This window comes from Garra rufa, chromosome 25, assembly GCF_049309525.1.
Source record: "Garra rufa chromosome 25, GarRuf1.0, whole genome shotgun sequence".
Classification (NCBI taxonomy): domain Eukaryota; kingdom Metazoa; phylum Chordata; class Actinopteri; order Cypriniformes; family Cyprinidae; genus Garra; species Garra rufa.
The window spans coordinates 18730679-18753326 of NC_133385.1; the positions used below are offsets into that span (position 1 = coordinate 18730679).

Here is a 22648-nt window from a genome sequence, read left to right on the forward strand (position 1 = left end):
TTTCAAACCAGCTGGAGTATGACTCGACAAGCACCAGATGTTCTCCCCCCCCCCCCACTCAAAAACATCTGCTGCCGTAATGGCCCATGGCAAGTCAGGTATATCATGCAGTTGAAGGGGCTCCTTTGTTTGGTGTGGCCTGAGGGCGTTACAAGGAGCGCACCTGGAGACTTCCTGTTCAATGTCCTGGTATATGCTTGGCCAAAACATGGTTTCTCTGGCCCTGCGCTTTGTCACCTCTAGGCCTGGGTGACCTTGATGCAGCTGTCTAATGTAATAGCGTTGCAGTGAGTGGGGAATGATGAAACGCTGACCACAGAGCAGTAGGCCATTATCAACTGTAAGTTCATCCCTTATGGCATAGAACTGCCTAAGGTCATGTGGCAGCTTCTTTGATGAATCAGGCCAGCCCACAGCAATGATCTCAGATAGGCGCTTGCATAGATGATCTGCCTGTGTTTCCTGTCTCAGTTCCTCAATTCTCCTTGAGGAGAGGGCTTCCACTGTCATCACATCATAGTCCTCAGTAGTTTCAGCCCAATCAGTGGAGGGCAGGTGTGCACGTGAGAGGGCATCTGCCAGGTATAACTCTTTGCCTCTCTTGTAGATTACATTAAGGTTGTAGCGCTGCAGCTTAAGCATCATCCTCTGAAGGCGTGCAGAATCCAAGTGTAGCGTTTTTTTTAGAATGGTGATAAGGGGCTGATGATCCGTTTCTACGGTCACTTGGCGGCCATATATGTAGTCATGGAATTTCTGACAAGCATAAATAAGGGCCAGCAGCTCCTTCTCGATCTGAGCATAGCGTGACTCAGTCTCCGTAAGCACTCTCGAGGCAAACGCCACTGGTTTGTTGTTCTGGAGACAGACAGCACCCAGGCCATGCTGAGAGGCATCTGCAGATACCACCACTGGCTGGTGCACGTCAAAATACTGGAGTATAGGAGGACTTGTAAGGAGCTCTTTAAGTCTGTTGAACGCTGCCATGTGGTGCTCCTGCCAGCTCCATTCTACATCCTGAAGCAGGAGTTGACGCAGGGGTGCTGTGATTTCACTATAGCCTGGGATGAATTTTGACAAATAATTAGTCATTCCCAAGAACCTCTGAACTTCGTGCTTGTCTGCTGGGGATGGCATAGAATTGACTGCATCTGTCTTTGTAGGGTCAGGCTTTATGCCCTGGTCAGTTAAAAGATGACCCACATACGAGACCTCAGACACCCGGAAACGGCACTTGTCAGGGTTCAGTTTAAGATTTACAGCACAAATTCTGTCCATGACCTGCCGGAGGCACAGATCATGCTCCTCTGTTGTGCTACCCCAAACGAGAATGTCATCAACAACGATCGCACATGGCTGCCCTTCAAAAAGCTGCTCCATACACCTTTGGAAGACTTCACTTCCTGTATATATTCCATAGGGCATTTGGAGGAAGGCATATCGGCCCACTGGGCAATATTCTCGTCAAATACAAGAGGGTCTATCTTGCGAAGTCCTTGTGCCATCGTCAGTACAGGCTTTCTTCTGACACCATGTAAATGTGTATGGGCAAATAAGCTGAGACTTCTTTGTAGAACTGCGGTATCGCCTTCTTTATTCAACAACAACCACACAACACCTATTTCCATGTCATACACATGACTGCCCCCAGGGCGTCCTACGTCACCTCTTATAGACCACACGGGGGAGGCAAACAACCATAAACATAATCTACAAATATCTAATATATACAGTTTAAGTCAAAAGTTTACATACATCTTGCAGAATCTGCATTATTTTACCAAAATAAGAGGGATCATATAAATGCATGTTGTTTTTTGTTTAGTACTGACCTGAATATGATATTTCACATAAAATATATTTACATATTAGTCCACAGAAGAAAATAATACTTGAATTTATAAATATGACCCTGTTCAAAAGTTTACATACACTTGATTCTTAATACTGTGTTGTTACCGGAATGATCCACAGCTTTTTTTGTTTGTTTGTTTGTTTGTTTAGTAATAGTTGTTTATAATTCCCTTGCTTGTCCTGAACATTCAAACTGCCTTCTGTTCTTCAGAAAAATCCTTCAGGTCTCACAAATTCTTTGGTTTTTCAGCATTTTTTTTGTATTTAAACACTTTGCAATAATGCCTGTATGATATTGAGATCCATCTTTTCACACTGAGGGATTCATGTGCAACTATTACAGAAGGTTCAAACGCTCACTGATGCGTCAGAAGGAAAAAGTATGCATTAAGAGCAAGAGGGTGTAAACTTTTGAACAGAATGAAAATGTGTAAAAAAAAAATGTATTTTGCCTAAATATCTTTCTTTTTTTCATTTAGTCTGCCCTTCAGAAGCTACAGAAGCTACTTACACGTTTCCCAGAAGAGAAAATAAGGTAAATTTACTCTGATCTTAAAATTCAAAAAGTTAATGCATCATGTTTCCTTCTTCTCCTACGTCTACTCTTGTGATATTGCCTTTATACAACAGTTTGACAGTATAAATACATAAGAAACAACAGCAGAGTGTCTTTAAAAACCTCTTTTGTGCAGAACTACTTCCTTCGGACACGGATTCAAATCTCAGTTTGACAGTTGAACAGATGAGCTTAAGCCTCTGTTACTAATTTTTAATCACTTTAGAACTAGCAACGAAGGAAAGTTGAGTTGCTTCATTGAAAACTTATTGTTTTACTGTATTAAAAGCTCACTGTATTATGTAGAATTTCATGAGAGAGATAGATCAATTGATCGTGATTACCTCATCTGATACAGCATTCATTCTTCATATTTAAGATGAAAGTCCGCTTAGGAAAGCGTTATCTTTGTCGTAATGTTAATCATCTATTAAGGATGATTTCTGATGACAGCATTCTTCAGTGCATTTGTTAGCTGCTTCAAGCTGTTGTTGAAACTAAAAATAACTTCCGTTTCCAACATGTTTATTTTTTCAGTATGTAAGTCTTTACTGCTGACTCATAAAACAGTCTCTTGTTGCCATCTAAAGGTGGAACAATGTAACTAAAATCATAATAACGAACACGCACCGTTTCTCAATATTAACCACTTTTAAATGCTACTATTTTTATAAAAAATATTATTTATTATATAATAATATTTAATAATATTTGCTAGGCAATTCAGCCAAATGTACAAGACAGCGCTCTGATATACAGCATTGGATTTACACATGATGAGATTTTGCCAAAATTATTTGCTCTTGAACAAATAATAGTTTAATGAGACCCAAGACTGGCCGTTAGATTTACCCAAAACTAATTATATCTCATGTTTAACCACTATAGAGACATTAGAGCCAGTGGAAAATTCCAAAAGATTTGGCCAAGTTGAGGCGCTCTCTGGCGGAATCATGAGTACAGAACGGCTGCTGATGATCCGGAGCTCTCATGTCCGAATTTTCAAATAGACATTATCTTTATTAACAAACTGCATATTTGAACTATAAATATTTATATATTTACCTTAAACCCTCTTAAAACTACATTCTGTGACACAAAACCAATAACAATTATAAAAGGATACTGGATTTGGGTGTCCGCCATGACACTCGCTGTAAGAAGTACCGCAAACGAAGTGATACGATTACAAACTGTGAAATGGCTGTTGGAGTTCTGATATCGCTCTAATATCGCACTCCTATCAGCCAATCGGATCCGAGGACCAGAAAGAACGGTTGTATAAATGATTTTAATGCACAACGTGGAAGCAAAAGAACACCCGTGACGAAGCAAAACTTACTTAGCACATTCTGTTAACTATATTACCCAGGGGCTGCACATATATTGAAAACACCAGAGGACCTAAAATATATCCTTGTGGTACTCCATGCTTTACTGGTGTTAACTTAGATAATGCCCTGTTTACATAAATATATAGGTAATGGTCAGACAGCTAGGATCTAAACCCTATTAATGCTCGTCCCTTAATAGTATAATTTTGTAATCAAATCTAAGAGTGTCAGCACTAATATCATACATTTAACATCACAAATCTTGGACCGGTCTCAATAGCCACACTTGTGTGACAAAGTTTGGACACCCTTACTGTTAACATTGAATTAAGAGGGTAAACAACAGTCAATCACTGCTAATCAAATACCATCAGCAAGTCTGAGCGCCTTAAGCAAATCATAAGTTTTGGCAGTTTGCTGGTCTGGAGCTTTTAGGTGTGTGTTAACACAATGCCAAGGAGGTAAGACATCAGCAATCATCTTAGAGAAGCAATTGTTGCTGCCATGAATCTGAGAAGAGTAACACGGCCATTTCCAAACAATTTGAAGTTTATTCACAAGTGGAAGACATTTAAAACAGACACCTCTCCTTCCAGGAGTAGAAGTCCCAGAAAATTCACCCCACGATCAGACTGTGTAATGCTCAGAGAAATCGCAAACAACCCAAGAACTACACCTCAGACTGTACAGGCCTCAGTTAACATGTTAATTGATAAAGTTCATGACAATACCATTAGAAAAATATAGGACAAAAATGGAAGGCTGTTTGGAAGGCTTGGCAGAAGAAAGCCTCTTCTATCTAAAAAACAACAACATTGCAGCACAGTTTAGGTCTGCAAAGTTGCATCTGAACAAAACATAAGTCTCATAATGTCTTTTGGACAGACGAGACTTAAGTGGAGATATTTGGCCATAATGCACAGCGCCAAGTTTGGTAAAACCTAAAGGGCATATCAGCACAAACACCTCATACCAAAAGACAAGCATGCTGGAGGGAGGCTGATAATTTTGGGCTTGTTTTGTAGCCACAGGACCTGGGCACCTCACAGTCATCGAGTTGGCCATGAACTCCTCTGTACATCAAAGTATTCTCGAGTCAAATGTGATTCTAAGCACAGCAGCAAATCTAGAACAGATTCCAAGTCCAGAGCTTATCCTGACTCAAACGCTGTGGTGAGAGCTGTGCATAAGCAAATGCCCACAAACCTTAATAAACTGGAGCAACATTGAAACGAAGAGTGATCCAAAATTCCTCCAGAATGATGTGAGAGACTGATAAAGTCATGCAGAAAATGAATGCTTCAAGATATTGCTGCTAAAAGTGGGTCTATAGGCAATTGACTCATAGGATGTCCTAACTTTGTCACACATGGCCTTTCCCTCTTCGCTGTATTTTAAAAAAATAAATAATGACACTGTGTGATATGTCATGTGATGATGTTTATCTGAGGATTTATTTTCCAAAATTTAAGACCTGCCAAGGACCAGATAATTTTTTTATTATGTCCTAGTACAGAAAACCATGAAATTCAATAGGGTGTCCTAACTTTTTCACATGACTGTACATGAAGTATTTCCTGTATTTGGCCCAAGTGTTCCAAGTGAGGGTGATGACCGCAAGTGTGTTGAATTTTACAATGCCCCTTAGCTGTTATAAATTCACTGTAAACCATGACTTCTTGGGGCTTATTGCTTTATTTGATTATCCAAAAGGACACATTTAGAACATAGTGTTGTAAACACTAAAATGTATTTACACATTTATACATAACACCAAGTTTTTTCCACTTCTCTGAAATTTCCTTTTAAAAGTCTTTGACGACATGTTGTATTGTCCATTTTTGTCCTGTGCAAGTTTGCAAAATGAGACGATAGTAAGAATCCTCTCCTTGGCCGATCTCAAGACATCGATTTGTGTTTTTGTTTCTTATTGCATTTCCCTAAAAATAAAACCGAAACCAGAAAATTAATTTTTACTGATTGTAACAATACTAAAAATATATATGACAATACAGAATAGCCACACATTTAGTAACATATTGTAAGGAGTGAAATTATCTCCTCATGGAATTAGAATACAGGACGAACAGATGGCATGCAACAAAACAATAAAACTAATCTGGAGAAGAGATCGTCAAAGAGAGCAAACAACCCCACCCTGACCTACCCCCTTCTCTTATTTGAATTCCCTGCCTCTCACTCTCACACCTCTCTCCCTAAAAGCTTTTGCTGAAAGTCACTAAGAAGATCCACGTTATATCTTGTGAATATATTGTTTTTCCCCTTCATGTTTGGTATCATTCTAAAGTTCTCTGTGCGATTGGTAAAAGGGCCTCAATTTCATAGCAGTCACATATACTATGAGAAAGATTGAAAACTTCCATAGAATTGGGTTTGCTGCTAAGGTGTGTGTTTTCCCCTTAGGGGCAGATAAGAACCTCCAACCAGGTGCGACCCTGGCCCGCGAGATCTCCTGACAAACCAAAAGGTCTTTGTGTTTTTACAACTGATTGGAAGATTTGTTTGTTCTGGTCTGGTATATAAGGCAAGTGACAAAACACTACTTTGGGACTCTGTAGCCAGAAAACCCCCCACTGTGTATGCAAGAGTCTCTGGAGCGAAACCTCCGGGTCTCTCTCATGCTGCAGTGTTTCTCTCTGATAGTCAGGTATGCATCTCTCACTTTTGTGATCCATCTTTGAGTGAATGATGTTATATATTTATCTAAATTGAAATTAAATTGGATTCTCATAGTTTAATTGTGTAATTGGCATGATACAATTTTACCTGACACATAAAAATGTTATATTTGACTTATTCTGCAATTTCTCAGAATCATTATTTCTAGTAGATTAAATTGCAGTGTGGTATTTCCGTAATTCTGCATCCAGTGACAGTCAGAAATCGGAAGCCCTAATGGTGTTCCCCATGGTCCATCCATTGGTACTTCGGTATGATCTGTCCTGGACGCAGAATTACGGGTATAGGGGTAGGTCAGGGTGGGGTTGTTTGCTCTATTTGAAGATCTCTTCTCCAGATTAGTTTTATTGTTTTGTTGCATGCCATCTGTTCATCCTGTATTTTAATTCCATGAGGAGATAATTTTACTCCTTACAATATCAATAAAATACACAGCAGAACCCAACCTGAGAAAAGTCCCAGTATATACTCAATCCTTTCTCCTCTGCATTTTTGCAGTCATGTAACGCCGGTGTATTTCCACTGCCAGGATCCATTAGACAACGGTTTGAGTTATATGTGTGAGATTTGATGCCTCCAATGTACATGTAGATCTCTCCTTTACGATTATAATAACAGTGCTGTAAGAGATAGTCAAATGAAGAGTTCTTTTTGGACATAGCTATGGGGAGCAAAAGATTACACTTAGATACGGTACCTGAGGGTCATAGTAATGACATTCATACAGAATAGGTACACTTCCAGGAACAGGTCCTTGATCAATGCAGTATCTTCCTGAATGTCATTCTTCAGCTGTCATGAGAAAAAAAACAATGGCAGTTTAGGGATGACTAGTTTACATGTACCAGCTGTACACAACTATACACTTTATTCATCTCAACTTTGGAGGGGAACTGTGTCAAAAGACTTTGAGCAACTATGACTATATATTGTTGCTTACCGCACGATAACCCATTATGTCTTTCCAGCTGTCTAGGAGAGGATACACATTTTCCAGATACCATTTAAAGGGTTTACAATTGAGTTTCTCTCGTAACTGTTTTCTTTCAGTCACATCACCAATATCAATCCCATGATCCTAGAGAGAAAAAAAATCAGGTCCAGGCTGATATGAGAATCAGTAAAATTAATAGCTATAAACAAGAATGGTAATATGCAGTTTTTCTTCCTCTTACCTTTAGAGGGAGATTCCAGGCAATCTTCACATTTGATTTATATTCATCCATCCAGATTTCAGCCACTCTCAGGGCGTTTCGAATCATAGCTTTGCTGAGATCTGGTGAATATGGCTTGTATGCTCTTTCAATGTGTGCGCAATCCTTGAACATGGCACCACTTCAATACTCCCACCGCAGAGCCAGACCTGATATAAATATATATGTCAAAGTACTTTTTACATATTATATGCATTCTTTTGGCACATTGATATGCAGTAATGACTTACATGTATTGCAAGTTCAACATTTTCACCCCCATACATTTTCATTCCTTCGTCCAAAACTCCAATTTCTCCCAGGAACTGACGATCAGCAACAAAAATACCCATAATTGAGGGACTCCTAACAATGCAGAAAAATTAAACTACATATACATTCTACTTCAAACAAATCATAAACTGCAAACTGTAGCTTATACATATATCCAATAAAGTATGGTAATAGTTTACATATTATGCGGCAGTAACTTTTGTTTCCACCCTGATAACAAATGACTCATAAGTGAGTTAAACTGTTGAGGAATTAAATAAACATCTCATTTTAAAAATCATTTAAAAAAAATCATTTAAAAAAAAAAAAGTAAAAACAAAACAAAAAACACTGGTTCACTTAGGAATAAAATAAGCAATTAATTGTTCACTTAAAGGCACAATATGTACATTTTTTTAAATTAAAATATCCCAAAACCATCAGAACAGTGTTATATATTTTCTGACTTGAGTACTTACATTATCCCAAATTTTTCCAAGCATGTTTAAATCCAGAGAATTAGCGTTTTAACTAATGTCCTGTTCTTTGTCATTGTCATTGACCCCATACACCCTCAATTTTGGGTTTTATTTTGTAGAAAACATTGAAACACCAAAGAGGGTTTAATAGAATTTAGAGTAGACGTCACAGTTATATCACTTGAAGCTGCATGCGCATAGTGGTTGCAGAACAAAACTGGTAAACAAGAGGAAGTAAACGAGTAAAATACGCACCGCCATGTACGTTTTGTGACATATTCGATATATCTACTGAGTGGCGCTCAAACAGATAAATGTACATATGGTTTTGTATGTTTCACCGCAGTTCTGACTTGAAAAGTTACATACTGTGCCTTTAAATGATTCGCTCAAAAACAAGATTTATTGAGGAATGAAATAAGCACAAAATATGCATGGTTCATTTAACTAATTCATTCAGAAAACAGAATCATTCAGGAACCAAATAATCAACCGTCTTTATAAATGTTGCATCATTCACTCATTCGCTCAATCGATTCCTTCAAATTAAATCAATATAATAAACTGTATTATTTAGAAACTGAATAAGCATTTATTGACAGAATTGTTTTGGGATTTGTCAAGGTTGATCGTGAGGTGATTAAAAATAGTGAAAATGTACACCACTTACTTCCCTGGTTCGGATGGGTCGTTGATTTTGTACCATTCTGGCCGGAAGGACTCATACATGCACCAAAGGTTCCAGTCAAACCCATGAGCATAAGCAATATACTCAGTAACCTCCAGTGTGTCAAAAAGCACTTTGTCGAACACTGGTGACAGCACTACTGTCCTGTCTGCTTTGATTCGTGCAAGTAGTGGCTCTGCCCTAGAACAATACAGCAGTCAAATGTATATTTGGGAAAGATATTAAATCCTTCTTATTATCATTCTCAGACTGTGGTAGTGTTTACCATTCCTTATGAACTTCAATGTGTGCATCCAGAATGGCTACCACCTGACCTGTGGCCGCTTCCCAGCCTGAGACTCTTGCCTTGGCAAGGCCCATCTGCTGTTTGTGTCTCACTTTCTTGATCAAGCCAGGTTTGTCTTTATTAATCAGATAAATGTATTTATCTAGAGCCAAATGCAGATCCTCTGTCAAGAAATAAACAAATATAATAAACTGTTATATTAAAGAGCTCTCAAATACAGTAAGTATCAAATATTTAAGATAAAACTAACCAATCGAGCTGTGGTCGTCTACCAGGATGATCTCCTTTAGCAGATGAGCAGGAGTTTTGTCAATTATGCTGCAGATTGCCCTTTTAATGACTGACAGAGCCTCGTTAAAATAGATCAGAATCACACTAATGGTTGGCAGGTCCTTCCGGTAGATCTTCACAGTACATCTGCATGTACAGTATGTATCAGAAAATATATATATAACTAGAAAACAGTTGTAAAGCAGTTACCTGATGTGTCGAGTATCAGGGATTGTTCTGTTCAATGGTAATCTGTTACTGAGGAACACATTGTATCCGAACTTCTGAAACTGCTTCTCTGCTTCCATCTGTTCCTCTTTTGTGAGTTCATCTCCCCATGAACTGAAAAGAGGCGATTCTGGATACAACTTCTTAACCTTAATTGTCTTTTTTTCAATAATTTTATGTTCCACAACAGCCTCTTTGACTTTTTGATTTTTGACCTCTATAAATTTAGCTGAAAATGAAAGTATATAAGTATTAATCTAATGAAAAACTATTAATAATGTTCTCAAAATGTATGTAATAAGCACAAACTCACCTATTTTATTAACTTGATTTTCAATTATCTCCAGTCTTCTGAGAACCTCCAGATCTTCTCGCCTTTGTAACCTGTTGTCATTACTCCTCTCCTGACTGGTAAATGACATGGACATGAGACTGTAAACTACAACACCAATACCTAACACACACATGACTCTTGCAGCAATCTTCATTTTTAAAATGTGGCCAAGATGTACGAACGCCTGTACATAAGGTTGACAAGTCAACAAAGGTGTACATTGATTTCGCAACAAACCTCTGACTTGAGATATGGGAGTGGTTAAAATGTTGCTGATTTTTTAGCAATAAAGGGCCATACAGGCCGTAATTCCTTCTAGTGCTCTCACACACTCACAGTTTGTATTTATATATATATATTTATACTCTCACACACTCACATTCAGACCTTGTCTGGGTTTCTACCAATCTCAAGATCTGTTGAGGATTCAAGAAATATAGCAGCAGTAAATACATCGATACAGCATTTTGGTAGGGAAAATTTCTCATTTGGTATCCCTAAGAATGAACTGCTAAGGGGTAAGCTGTATGTATGCAACAATTTCAGATGACAACCTAAAAAGAGTTGAATTCTTCAGTCTAAGACACATGCAGGTGAATGTTATATGCGTGGGAGCTTGAGGTCATGTAGGTTATAAATTCAAAGGTGGCGTGTTAGAGTCTGCAGGAAGTCGACCTTATTGGACGCTATAAGATACGTTGGTGGATTTACTGTGTTGCAACTCCAAATCAATTATGGTGAGCACATTCCCAACAGAGCAACTTAGGGTAAATGTAACACAGATTTAATGGACCTTTATAAAGCAGGTGCTTCGAATATTATTATTATTATTGTTAATAACTGATAATAATTGTGGAATGGGGGGTTGTTTCAGCTTCTGAAAAGGGGCATAGCAGGAAAGGTTTGAGAGCCACTGACGTCCTTTATTATACTGTATATATAAAGTGGTGTGAAAAAGTGTTGGCCCCCTTTCTGATTTTTTTTTGTTTGTTTTTTGCATGTTTGTCACACTTTAATGTTTAAGATCATCACACAAATTTAAATATTAATCAAAGATAACACAAGTAAACACAACATGCAGTTTTTGAATGAAGTTTTCAAGCATGAACCGCCTTTTTAAGGTCATGCCACAGCATCTTAATAGGATTCAGGTCAGGACTTTGACTTGCCCATTTTGGTTTTTCTTCTGCCATTCAAAGGTGGATTTGCTGGTGTGTTTTGGATCATTGTCCTGCTGCAGAACCCATGTTTGCTTCAGCTTGAGGTCACAAACAGATGGCCAGACATTGTATTTCAGGATTTTTTGGTAAACAGCAGAATTCATTTCGGCGCCGATAGCCTTGTGGGCAGCGCGTCGACATACAGCGCCGTTGCGCTCCGGGCGTCCCGTGTTCGAATCCCAACTTGAGGACCTTTCCCGATCCCACCCCCCATCTCTCTCCCACTTCGTTCATAATAAAGGCAAAAATGCCAAAAAATAAATCTTTAAAAAAAAAAAGACAGCAGAATTCATGGTTCCATTTATCACAGCAAGTCTTCCAGGTCCAGAAGCAGCAAAACAGCCCCAGATTATCACACTACCACCACCATATTTTACTGTTGGTATGATGTTCTTTTTATGAAATGCTGTGTTACTTTTACCCCAGATGTAATGGGACACACACCTTCCAAAAAGTTCAAGTCTTGGGGATCATCAAGATGTTTTCCAGCAAAACTGAGATGAGCCTTTATGTTCTTTTTGCTCAGCAGTGGTTTTCGTCTTGGAACTCATTTTTGCCCAGTCTCTTTCTTATGGTGTAGTCATGAACACTGACATGAAAACTGACCTTAACTGAGGCCAGAGAGGCCTGCAGTTTTTTAGATGTTGTTGTGGGGTCTTTTGTGACCTCTTTGATGAGTCGTCGCTGCGCCCTTGGGGTAATTTTAGTCGTCCGGCCACTCCTGGGAAGGTTCACGACACGTCATCAATTGGCCATATTGGCGGCACTGAGCGTAAACAATGCCACTAAACCGAATGAAACTCGCGTATTTTGCTGATTATTGCTGTTGAAAATGTTTTGGGCTGTACTAATCGGTTGAACCGGGAAAAACATTTGGAATACTATAGACTGCCAAAAGTTATAATAAATCAAGGAGAAGAATGCAAAAAAAAAAAAAAAAATGTCTGAGGAACAAATATGTTTGTCGTTGGCTAAACTGAAGCAGCAATCTTGACAACATTCGTTCTTATAATTTCCAGTCAGGTAGGTGAAATTGGGCAAATATCTTAATTAATACTGCTTGTACGTATCTTTACCGACTATTAATTTTAGTTTGTCATCCCTTTCCTGCTTACTAAGTCCTTCTCTATATGATTTAGCAGCATCCACACGTTTTTTTTTTTCGTGGTTTAGACAGCATAAATTAGCAGAACAACTTATTCAGTAGTAGCCTACATTTACCATGCAAACCATGCTATTGTTTACATCCGAGTAGTATGGTCAGTATGGCCGTGTATCCAGGTAAGTTGTTCTGGCTCTGCCTGTTTTAGCATTTTTGCTCCTCCTGCTGGTCATTTTGTATTCTTATACCGCTTGAATTTATGTTATTCAGTTTCCGGGTTCAGAAGAATAGCATGCACAGCACATGGTAGCGCATTTTTATGTTGATGCATCATTCCAACTTATTAACAGCACTTAACGAAGCACTACATGTAAGTAAATTTTGATTATCGTTGATTTATGTTATTCTGTATGTTTATCAAGGACTACATGTGGAAATAGTAATTTTCATAATACGTGATTGTAAACGTAATTCTGTATTATAATATATTTGAACTGCTTAAGCATTTTTACTCTGTAAACATGTTGCATGTTGGATAAAATTGGACTCAACATTTGTAATGTAACAGTTTATTTATACAATCTTTTTGTTTTATTTTACAGTTTTACACATTTTACTCAGTAAATCATCTGAACTACGACTTCCTGGTGTCAAATCCGTTTATTGAGTAGAAGTGTTTAGCTTGCTGGATCCGAAGCCAGTACATAACTGACCAAACTGTGACGTAAGTGCAAACCCTCTATAAGGACATGAAAACAGAAAATGTTGCCCAACAATGAACTACAATATCCCTTTAAAGATTATTGATTAAACTTGTTTCATTGCTCAGACTTTGTCTGTCCAGCACAACTCCAAAAAGAAAAACATTGCCCTATGACATTAAAAACCTTTAAATGGAGACATTCTCTTATCTCTTACTTATCTCTGAAGACAATCCCTTGAAACCACACAACTATAAGATTCAACTATGGAAAAATTATATAAAATATAAAATGACTGATCAATGATTGAATCAACAAAATGAGTATATAAATGGTTAAATGATTAAATGATTACAAAGAATCCTTAGATCCTTCAATAAGGATTTAAGGAGGATTAATAAAGGCCTTCTGAAGTGAATTGATGCATTTGTGTAAGAAAAATATCCATATTTAAACCTTAATCTCTAATTTCTGATATCTGTTGCACAGGCGTTCATGAAAGTGTGGTGTTGATTCACTTTAAAAGACCTTTATTAACCAGGATATTTTTTATATGTATTATTCTGATTGTATTTGTCTGAAAGAAGAAAGTCATATAGACCTAGCATGGCTTGAGGGTGAGTAAACCTTGGTATAATTTTCATTTTTGGGTGAACTATCCCTATAGAGGCATGTTGAGGGAGATTGTGACATCACAATTACCTTGATTTCAAATCGAGGCATTTGAGACAAGTAGAAAAGAATAGTCTAATTCACATTTTAAGAACAAGAACATTTTGATTCTCTACATTTACTTTCTTTACAGTGTTTACTTCTTTTAAAAGTCTTTGACAACATGTTGTATTGTCCAGTTTTGTCCTGTGCAAGTTTGCAAAATAAGATGATAGTCAGAATTCTCTCCTTGGCTGATCTCAAGACATCGGTTTGTCTTTCTGTTTCTTATTGCATTTCCCTAAAATTACAACATGTAATTGGAAATTAATTTTCACAGATGATCTCAATGCTCAAATTATAATTGTAATCAGGACCCTACCTGAGAAAAGTCCCAGTATATACTCAATCCTTTTTCCTTGGCATTTCTACAGTCATGTAACGCCGGTGTATTTCCACTACCAGGATCCGTTAGACAACGGTTAGAGTTATACGTGTGAGATTTGATGCCTCCAATGTAGATCTCTCCTTTACGATTGTAATAACAATGCTGTAAGATAGAGTCAAATGAAAAGTGCTTCTTGGATGTGGTTACTCAAAGCAAAGGTTTAAACTGAAATACAGTACCTGAGGGTCATAGCAGTGACACCCGTACAGAATAGGTACACTTCCAGGAACAGGTCCTTGATCAATACAGACGTTTTCTTTAAGATCATTTTTCAGCTGTCATGAGAATACAACAGCAGCAGAGATAACTAGTTAAGATGGACCAACTATCTAGTAAACTTTATTAATCCTCTCTTTGGAGTGAAGTTTTGTATGTCAGAAGACTTTGAGCATCTTTGTTTCTTACCGCACCATAACCAATTATGTCTTTCCAGCTGTCTAGGAGAGGATACACATTTTCCAGATACCATTTAAAGGGCTTACATTTGAGTTTCTCTCGTAACTGTTTTCTTTCAGTCACATCACCAATATCAATCCCATGATCCTAGAAAAAAGAACAGTTCCAGGGTGATATGAGAATCAATGAAATTATTAGCTATAAAAAACAAAACTGTTAATATTCAACTTATCTTCAGCTAACCTTAAAACAACATTTACTATTTCACCTACCTTTATAGGGAGATTCCAGGCAATCTTCACATTTGACTTATACTCATCCATCCAGATTTCAGCCACTCTCAGGGCGTTTCGAATCATGGGTTTGCTGAGATCTGGTGAGTATGGCTTATGTGCTCTTTCAATGTGTGCGATCTTTGAACACGGCACCACTTCAATACTCCCACCGCAGAGCCAGACCTGATATATTAATTAAATATCAGATTTTGACAAAATTTTATTTTTTTTATTGTATTGTATGCTAAATTTTGGAGCCACAATGTGCAACTTACACGTATTCCCAATTCAACATTTTCACCCCCATAAATTGTCATTCCTTCGTCCAAAACTCCAATTTCTCCCAGGAATTGACGATCAGCGACAAAAATACCCATGACAGAGGGACTCCTAACAATGTGAAAAAAATGTATATATTGTACTTAAATCGAATCATAACCCGCAAAGTAACTGTAAACTTAATTAATCAAATTAAGTATGGCAATATTTTACATCTTCTGCATTATACAACAGTTAGTTCTATTCCTGACACATGACTGTCATTATGAGTGAGTTAATGTTGCATTGTTCACTCAACCAATTTTTCAAAAATACTGATTTATTTAGGAACAAAATAACCATATTTAAATTCAACAATCAGGCATAACATTATGACCACCTTCCTAATATTGTGTTGGTTCCCCTGCCAAAACAGCCCTGACCCATCGAGGCATGGACTTGACTAAACCCCTGAAGGTGTGCTGTGGTATCTGGGACTAAGATTTTAGCTGCAGATCCTTTAAGTCATGTAAATTGTGAGGTGGGGCCTCCATGGATTGGACTTGTTTGTTCAGCACATCCCAGAGATGCTCAATTGGATTGAGATCAGGGGAATCAAATAGCTTTTTAGTAGCGAAGCTCTTTTATTAATCAAGTAGTGCAGTAGCATCCACACAAGCTACCTTTTCCCAATCATTTCTGAAACTCAAACACAATTCAGAAATCGCACGTTATTGTTTATTTAGTACTGACCTGAGTAAGATATTTCACATAAAAAATGTTTACATATAGTCCACAAGAGAAAATAATAGTTTGATTTATAAAAATGACCGTTCAAAAGTTTACATACACTTGATTTTAATACTGTGTTGTTACCTGAATGATCCACAGCTGTTTAGTGTTAGTGGTTTGAGCTGCGTTGAGTTACATACATCATACGCATTCAGATAACAAAACACACACTCCCGACACCTTTTGTCATTTGTTATGTTTGTTTTTGTGACCACATTGGATTGGAACAGTTGTTAAATTAATAGTTGCACAATTATGCCTGCCTGTCTGTTTGAATGACAGTTTTATTGATCACTGAGACAACATTGACTTGAAGTTGGTTCAATATAAAAATAACATATAAAACAAAAAACTTAGATGTAGTAAACTACTTTTGCCATGTTGCTGTAGCTTAGCTCACTACATTTCCAAGCTTCATTTAATGTAGAGTAACGGCTGTCTTACCTCACCACATTTTAAGTAGCTTGCCCAACACTGCATTCCTGAACCATTTTTGCTTTGTGGCAGGGTGCGTTATCCTGCTGAAACAGGCCACAGCCACCAGAGAATACCATTTACATGAAAAAGTGTGCATGGTCTGCAACAATGCTAGGTGGTACGTGTCAAAGTAACATCCACATGGATGGCAAGTCCCAAGGTTTCCCAGCTGAACATTGCCCAAAGCATCAAGTCGTCTCCGCTGGCTTGCCTTTTTCCCATAGTGAATCCTGGTGCCATCCATTTGATGTAAAAGAAAACATGATTCATCAGACCAGGCCACTCTGTGGTCCAGTTCTGATGCTCATGTGCCCACTGTTGGCGTTTTCGGGTGGTGGACAGGGGTCAGCATGGGCACCCTGACTGGTCTGAGACTATGAAGCCCTATACATAACAAACTGCGAAGCACTGTGTATTCTGACACCTTTCCATTAGAACCAGCATTAACTTGAATTACAGTAGCTTGTCCGTTAGATCGGACCATACAAGCCAGTTATCACTCCCCACGTGCATCAATGAGCCCTGGCCGCCCATGACCCTGTTGCCGGTTCACCACTGTTCCTTCCTTGGACCACTTTTGATAGATACTGACCTCTGCAGATTGGAACCACCCCACAAGAGCTGCGGTTTTGGAGACGCTCAGACCCAGTCAAACACTCTCAAATCCTTACGCTTGTCCATTTTTCCATTTTTTGTTCACTTTCTGCCAAATATATCCCACCCATTAACAGGTCCCTTGATGACAAGATAATCAGTGTTATTCGCTTTACCTGTCAGTGGTCATAATGTTAAGTCTGAAACTTTTTGTTCAAAAACACTGATTAATTTATTAGCACCATTGTGTTACTGGAGACTCGTTTAAATTTCTGTCACAGCTTCCCTGTTTTGTATGTGTACTTTTAAGTTGCTTTCTGTCTAGTGTGTCTTTGTAGTCAGTTTGTAGTTATGTCGCCTATGCGCCTCTCCCAAGTCTGGTGATCCCAGAGGTCTGAAGTCTGGGGGTCCTGGAAGTCCTACTGCCGTCGCCTTGTGTTTTTGGGCTGAACACACTTCTTCTGCTCCTCCCAAGGTGATGGCATCTGCTCCAGCTCTCCCTAAACTCTCTGTCTGCTCTGAAATGGACAAGGAGGTCATCTCTGAATCCTCGGCATGTCCTGTCATGGCCAAGGAGGCCAACTTTGAACTCCATGAGCTCCCTGTCATTGCCATTGAGGCCATCAATAAAAACTCTGTGCTCTCTGATTCAGTTCTGCACTGGTGGTCTCCAGCTCTACTGCGCCAACCTTGTTCTCCAGCCCCATCAACTCCACTGTGGCTTTCTGCTCCACTCTGGTCTCTGGCTCCACTTTTGTGGTCTTCTGCACTTTCTGCTCTGAGGCGGTCTTTAGTTCCACGTGCTCTGCCTTTGTGTTTTCAAGCTCGTTCTTCTCTGCTGTACTGGTCATCAGTTTCTCCTGCTCTATTGTGGTGGTCTCCAGCCCTGATCGCTCCAACCTAGTGGCCCTCTGCTCTACCAGCTCTACCTTGGCTTCCTGCTCCACTGGTTCTGCTCTGGTCTCCAACTCCTCCAGCTCTGCTCTGGCCCTCTTCTATGCTGGCTTCGCCCTGCTTTGAACTCCCAGCTCTGCCTTGGTTTTCTGGCCTCACCCAAGGCTGCCGTATCCACCTTATTCATTTTTGTTCTTGGATTCTTGTTTATCTATTAAAGTATTGCATTTGGATCCGACACTTCCTCATATTTGAGCTTGCTTTGTGACAGGTGCACTATGCAGAAATTTTTATTTTCTCTTTGTGTCACATTCCGGGGGCATTTAAAATAAAGGATTTAAAGTGAAGTTTAAATAGATGAAAAAGTTACACCACTTACTTCCCTGGTTCTGTTGGGTCGTTGTTTTTGTACCATTCTGGCCGGAAGGACTCATACATGCACCAAAGGTTCCAGTCGAATGCATGAGCGGCAGAATAATACTTCTTAACCTCGAGTGTGTCAAAAAGCACATTGTCAAATACTGGTGACAGCACTACTGTCCTGTCTGCTTTGATTCGTGCAAGTAGTGGTTCTGCCCTAGAACAATACAGCAGTCAAATTTAGTGTATATTTAGGAAAGATATTAAGTCTCTCTTAATATTATAGTCAGACTGTGGTAGTGCTTACCATTGCTTATGAACTTCAATGTGTGCATCCAGAACGGCTACCACCTGACCTGTGGCTGCTTCCCAGCCTGAGACTCTTGCCTTGGCAAGGCCCATCTGCTGTTTGTGTCTCACTTTCTTGATTAAGCCAGGTTTGTCTTTATTAATTAAATCAATATATTCATATAAAGCCAAATGCAGATCCTCTGTCAAGAAAAACAAAAATAGTATAAAGTGTTATAATATTTAATTGTCACTGTTTAAACATTTTTTTACAGTGTTTTTCTATTTCTTAATTAAGTTTACTTTTCTTTATAAACCTCAGATTTGTGTTTTACACATAATAAAAAACTATTCAGAAAAAAAGGTAAAACCAACCATTCGAGCTGTGGTCGTCTACCAGGATGATCTCCTTTAGCAGATGAGCAGGAGTTTTGTCAATGATGCTGAAGATTGCTCTTTTAATGACTGACAGAGCCTCGTTAAAATAGATCAAAACCACACTAATTGTTGGCAGGTCCTTAGGGTAGATCTTTGCAGCACACCTGCACACACATATGCACACACTGTTTTTTTTCCCCTTACCCTAACTCTACCCCTCACACAAAACATTGTGCTATTTTAGGTTTCTATTCAGTTCTGTATGATTTATAAGATAGGAGTTTCCTCATAGGGACCTAAAACATGTCTCCACAAAGACAAAATTCACTATTCACTATATTACTGATTACATATGATCACAATATAATTAGTAAACATTTTTAACAAAAACAGAAAAAGCTTTTTCTTTCATTATTTGAATTATAGAGACATTCTAACTGCATTCTAATAGGCTTTATCATGCAAGAAATGATTTGGACTCTCAAGTCAATAACATATGACAGCCAGCATGAATCAAATTTGTCATTTACAAAATGTTCCTGGATCAACATCCTTGTTGATCCTGGAACAACATTCCAATCAAACAATCAGAATTGAGGGTCATTTTCACATTTTACTGCACTGTTATTTTCTTTTATGGATGGAATTATTTTATGATTTTATTGTCTTCACTGTATACACTGCGCAGAGAAAATCAACCTTATAGTGCATGATATTGTAGGGTAGTCCATCCATTTGAAGCAATGTTAGTTTTTTTCAAGCCACTTTATCATTTACAACCTGATATATTTTGATAGGGCAGGGCAGGGTTGTGCTACACTCAACAATTACAAAAAACCAGTGGGTAAATATTTGGTGTCGATGTTATTTCAAGGAGTAGTTCACTTTCAGAACTATTCCAGATAATGTACTCACCCCCTTGTCATCCAAGATGTTCATGTCTTTCTTTTTTCAGTCGTAAAGACTGAACAAAACAGTTTAGGATTTCTCTCCATATAATGGACCAAAATGCAGTTTAAATGCAGCTTCAAAGGGCTCTAAATGATCCCAGCTGAGGAAGATATGATTTAGTTATTTTCTAAAAACATTTACAATTTATATACTTTTTAATCTCTACACAGAGTATACACAGAGCTAGAGAAGATGAGCATTTGAGGTTAAAAAGTATATAAATTGTATTTTTTTAAATAACTGATCGTTTTGCTATAAGACCCTTCTTTCCTCGGCTGGGATCGTTTAGAGCCCTTTGAAGCTGCATTTTGGAAGTTCAAACTCGGGGGCACCATAGAAGTCCACTTTATGGAGAAAAATCCTGAAACGTTTTCCTCAAAAAACATAATTTCCTTACGACTTGCATTTCCTTACATCTTGGATTATCTATACATTTTTGTTCTGAAAGTGAACTACTCCTTTAATGAAGAAGTGTTGCCATTGCAACGATTCTTAAAAAAAGGTGTAACTATATTTTGTTGAATCTGTGCCATCATGTTTGTTGGAGCTTCATCAAAAGGGTAAGAACTGAAAACAGTATAGTTCTTTGTTTTGTAAATTTTGTGGTTGCGATAATGCAGAATTGTGTTGCCTGTGGTTAGGCTGTGGGCACCCAATAATTAATGACTGTGCTAATATTAGTACCGAAACTGTTATTTGCATTGTGTTTCGTAATAAACACAGCTGCTGGTCTAAACCTAAGAAAACTAATTGAGCTTTAGTAAACACATTTAAACAAGATTTTGTCCCACATGAGAAAATCGTAATGAAGTTAAATTGAACATTCTGGATTACATTTATTTCACCTAAACTAACTAAATTGTGTTGACCTGACTAAACATTTATTTTGAATAAATTAAATGAAAATGTTTGTAAAACTTGTTTGTAAAACTTAAATGAAGTAAGGGTGTGACACTTCAAAAAAAATCAGCTTTGCCCTTTAGGGAAATATAAATTTTTTTTTAAAAAATTACATTTGAAACATTTTGTAAGGCAGTTACCTGATGTCTCGAGTATCAGGGATTGTTCTGTTCAATGGTAATCTGTTACTGAGGAACACATTGTATCCAAACTCCTTAAACAGCCTCTCTGCTTCCATCTGTTCTTCTTCTGTGAGTTCAGCTCCCCATGATTTAAAGAGATATGAATTTGGATACAACTTCTTAACCTCAGTTTTCTTTGTAAATTTATATTCCACGACAGCGTCTTTGACTTGTTGATTTTTGACCTCTATGGCTGAAAATGGAAGTATATTGAGATAATGCTACGGGATCATTTTTTTCTAAATGTATGTAATGAGCACAAACTCACCGATTTTATAAACTTGATCTTCTATTCTCTTCAGTCTCTGAAGTACCTCCGGATCTTCTCGCCTTTGTAACCTGTTTTCATTACTCCTCTCCTGACTGATAAGTGACATGTGCACGAGACTGTAAATTACAACACCAGTAACTAACACACCGACTCTTGCAGATATCTTCATTTTCAAAATGTCTTTGTGGCATTACAGGAAAAATGTTGGTTCTTTATGCCAACAAAGGAGTAGTTCACTTTGGTATGGGAGTGGTTAAAGTAATCCCTGATTAAGCATGCTTTGCAAAGCAGTGTAAAGAGAATACATTTGGCCTGGGGAGAGTAAGAACTCTCTGGAACTGACTGGATGCTCAGTTCTCAGCATGTTGGAGGTCGTGAGGACTGCCATTGGACAGTTGTGGCCTAAGAGTTACAGAGACTCAGTTCAAGAAGGAATTGTAGGTGGAGGAGTGAATAAACAGTCTGAGCTTGTTTAGTAGGCTTTGTCTCTCTAATCTCAGCATCCAGGTAGCGGTAATGACGATGGCGACACAAGATTTCAATGGCCTTTTGCTCAATAAAGAAAGGTATGAACTTCCCCACTTACTCCTATTTGTTACAATCATGCATTTAAACCCTCTCTTACAGATAAAGTTTTTAAGGAATGGCAAAGCAAAGGAATTCTCAGTGTTAAAAATCTATACATTGATAAGTCTTTTGCCTCCTTTTCCCAGCTCAGCGAGAGATTCAACCTTCCTTCTTCTCATTTTTTCAGATATCTTCAGGTCAGGCATTATGTTCGTATAAATATCTCAAATTTTGAGGTTTTCTCCTTAGAATGCAAAATGTTTGATTTGTTTTCAAATTCTCCTGATGCTAGGGGTCTAATCTCTTTATTTGTTAATGCTTTTAAAGATGAAACAAACTTTTCTTCCCTTCATTTGAAAGCTGCTTGGGAAGAAGACCTAGGCATTCAGGTTACTGAAAATGATTGGGATAAATGCCTCTTATCTGTTTATTCATGTTCTATAAATTCAAGACATCAACTTATTCAATACAAGGTACTACACAGACTTCACTATTCTAAAACTAAGCTTAGCAAATTCTATTCTTCCGTCTCCCCCATATGTGATAAATGTAAAGTTGCAGAGGGTACTCTGGCACATCTTTTCTGGTTTTGTGTAGAAATTCAGAATTTTTGGCTTGAAATATTCGAGTTCTTTGCCAAGGTCTATAACTGTGTTCTACTCCCCGACCCAATGATAGCAACTTTTGGTTGGTCAGATTTGCTTGAATCTCTTAATCCGAAGGTACGGTTACCTGTCCAATATGGCAT

General features: G+C 38.1%; 1 protein-coding gene and 1 pseudogene across 1 annotated transcript; both read right to left on the reverse strand.

The window, feature by feature from the left end:
* Window positions 1-5317: 5317 nt before the first annotated feature.
* On the reverse strand, window positions 5318-10391 carry LOC141301569 (probable polypeptide N-acetylgalactosaminyltransferase 8; annotated as a pseudogene).
* Window positions 10392-13128: 2737 nt separating this feature from the next.
* LOC141301568 (probable polypeptide N-acetylgalactosaminyltransferase 8) lies at window positions 13129-21506 on the reverse strand. The gene is made up of 11 exons (XM_073831765.1): window positions 21331-21506; window positions 21021-21255; window positions 19027-19193; window positions 18671-18854; window positions 18383-18580; window positions 15264-15378; window positions 14986-15171; window positions 14723-14860; window positions 14497-14592; window positions 14252-14419; window positions 13129-14170 (listed from the first exon to the last, which is right to left on the reverse strand). The coding sequence occupies exons 1-11, from the start codon at window positions 21500-21502 to the stop codon at window positions 14036-14038; spliced, it is 1794 nt and encodes a 597-aa protein (XP_073687866.1). The 5' UTR covers window positions 21503-21506; the 3' UTR covers window positions 13129-14035.
* Window positions 21507-22648: the final 1142 nt, after the last annotated feature.

Excerpts from the sequence above, each read along its gene's own strand:
- LOC141301568 (XM_073831765.1), bottom strand. The coding sequence starts at position 21,502 with ATGAAGATATCTGCAAGAGTCGGTGTGTTAGTTACTGGTGTTGTAATT. Across the intron at positions 21,256-21,330 it reads AGATCAAGTTTATAAAATCG|CCATAGAGGTCAAAAATCAA; the intron begins GTGAGTTTGTGC and ends TTCCATTTTCAG. Across the intron at positions 18,581-18,670 it reads ATTGAAGTTCATAAGCAATG|GGCAGAACCACTACTTGCAC; the intron begins GTAAGCACTACC and ends GTATTGTTCTAG.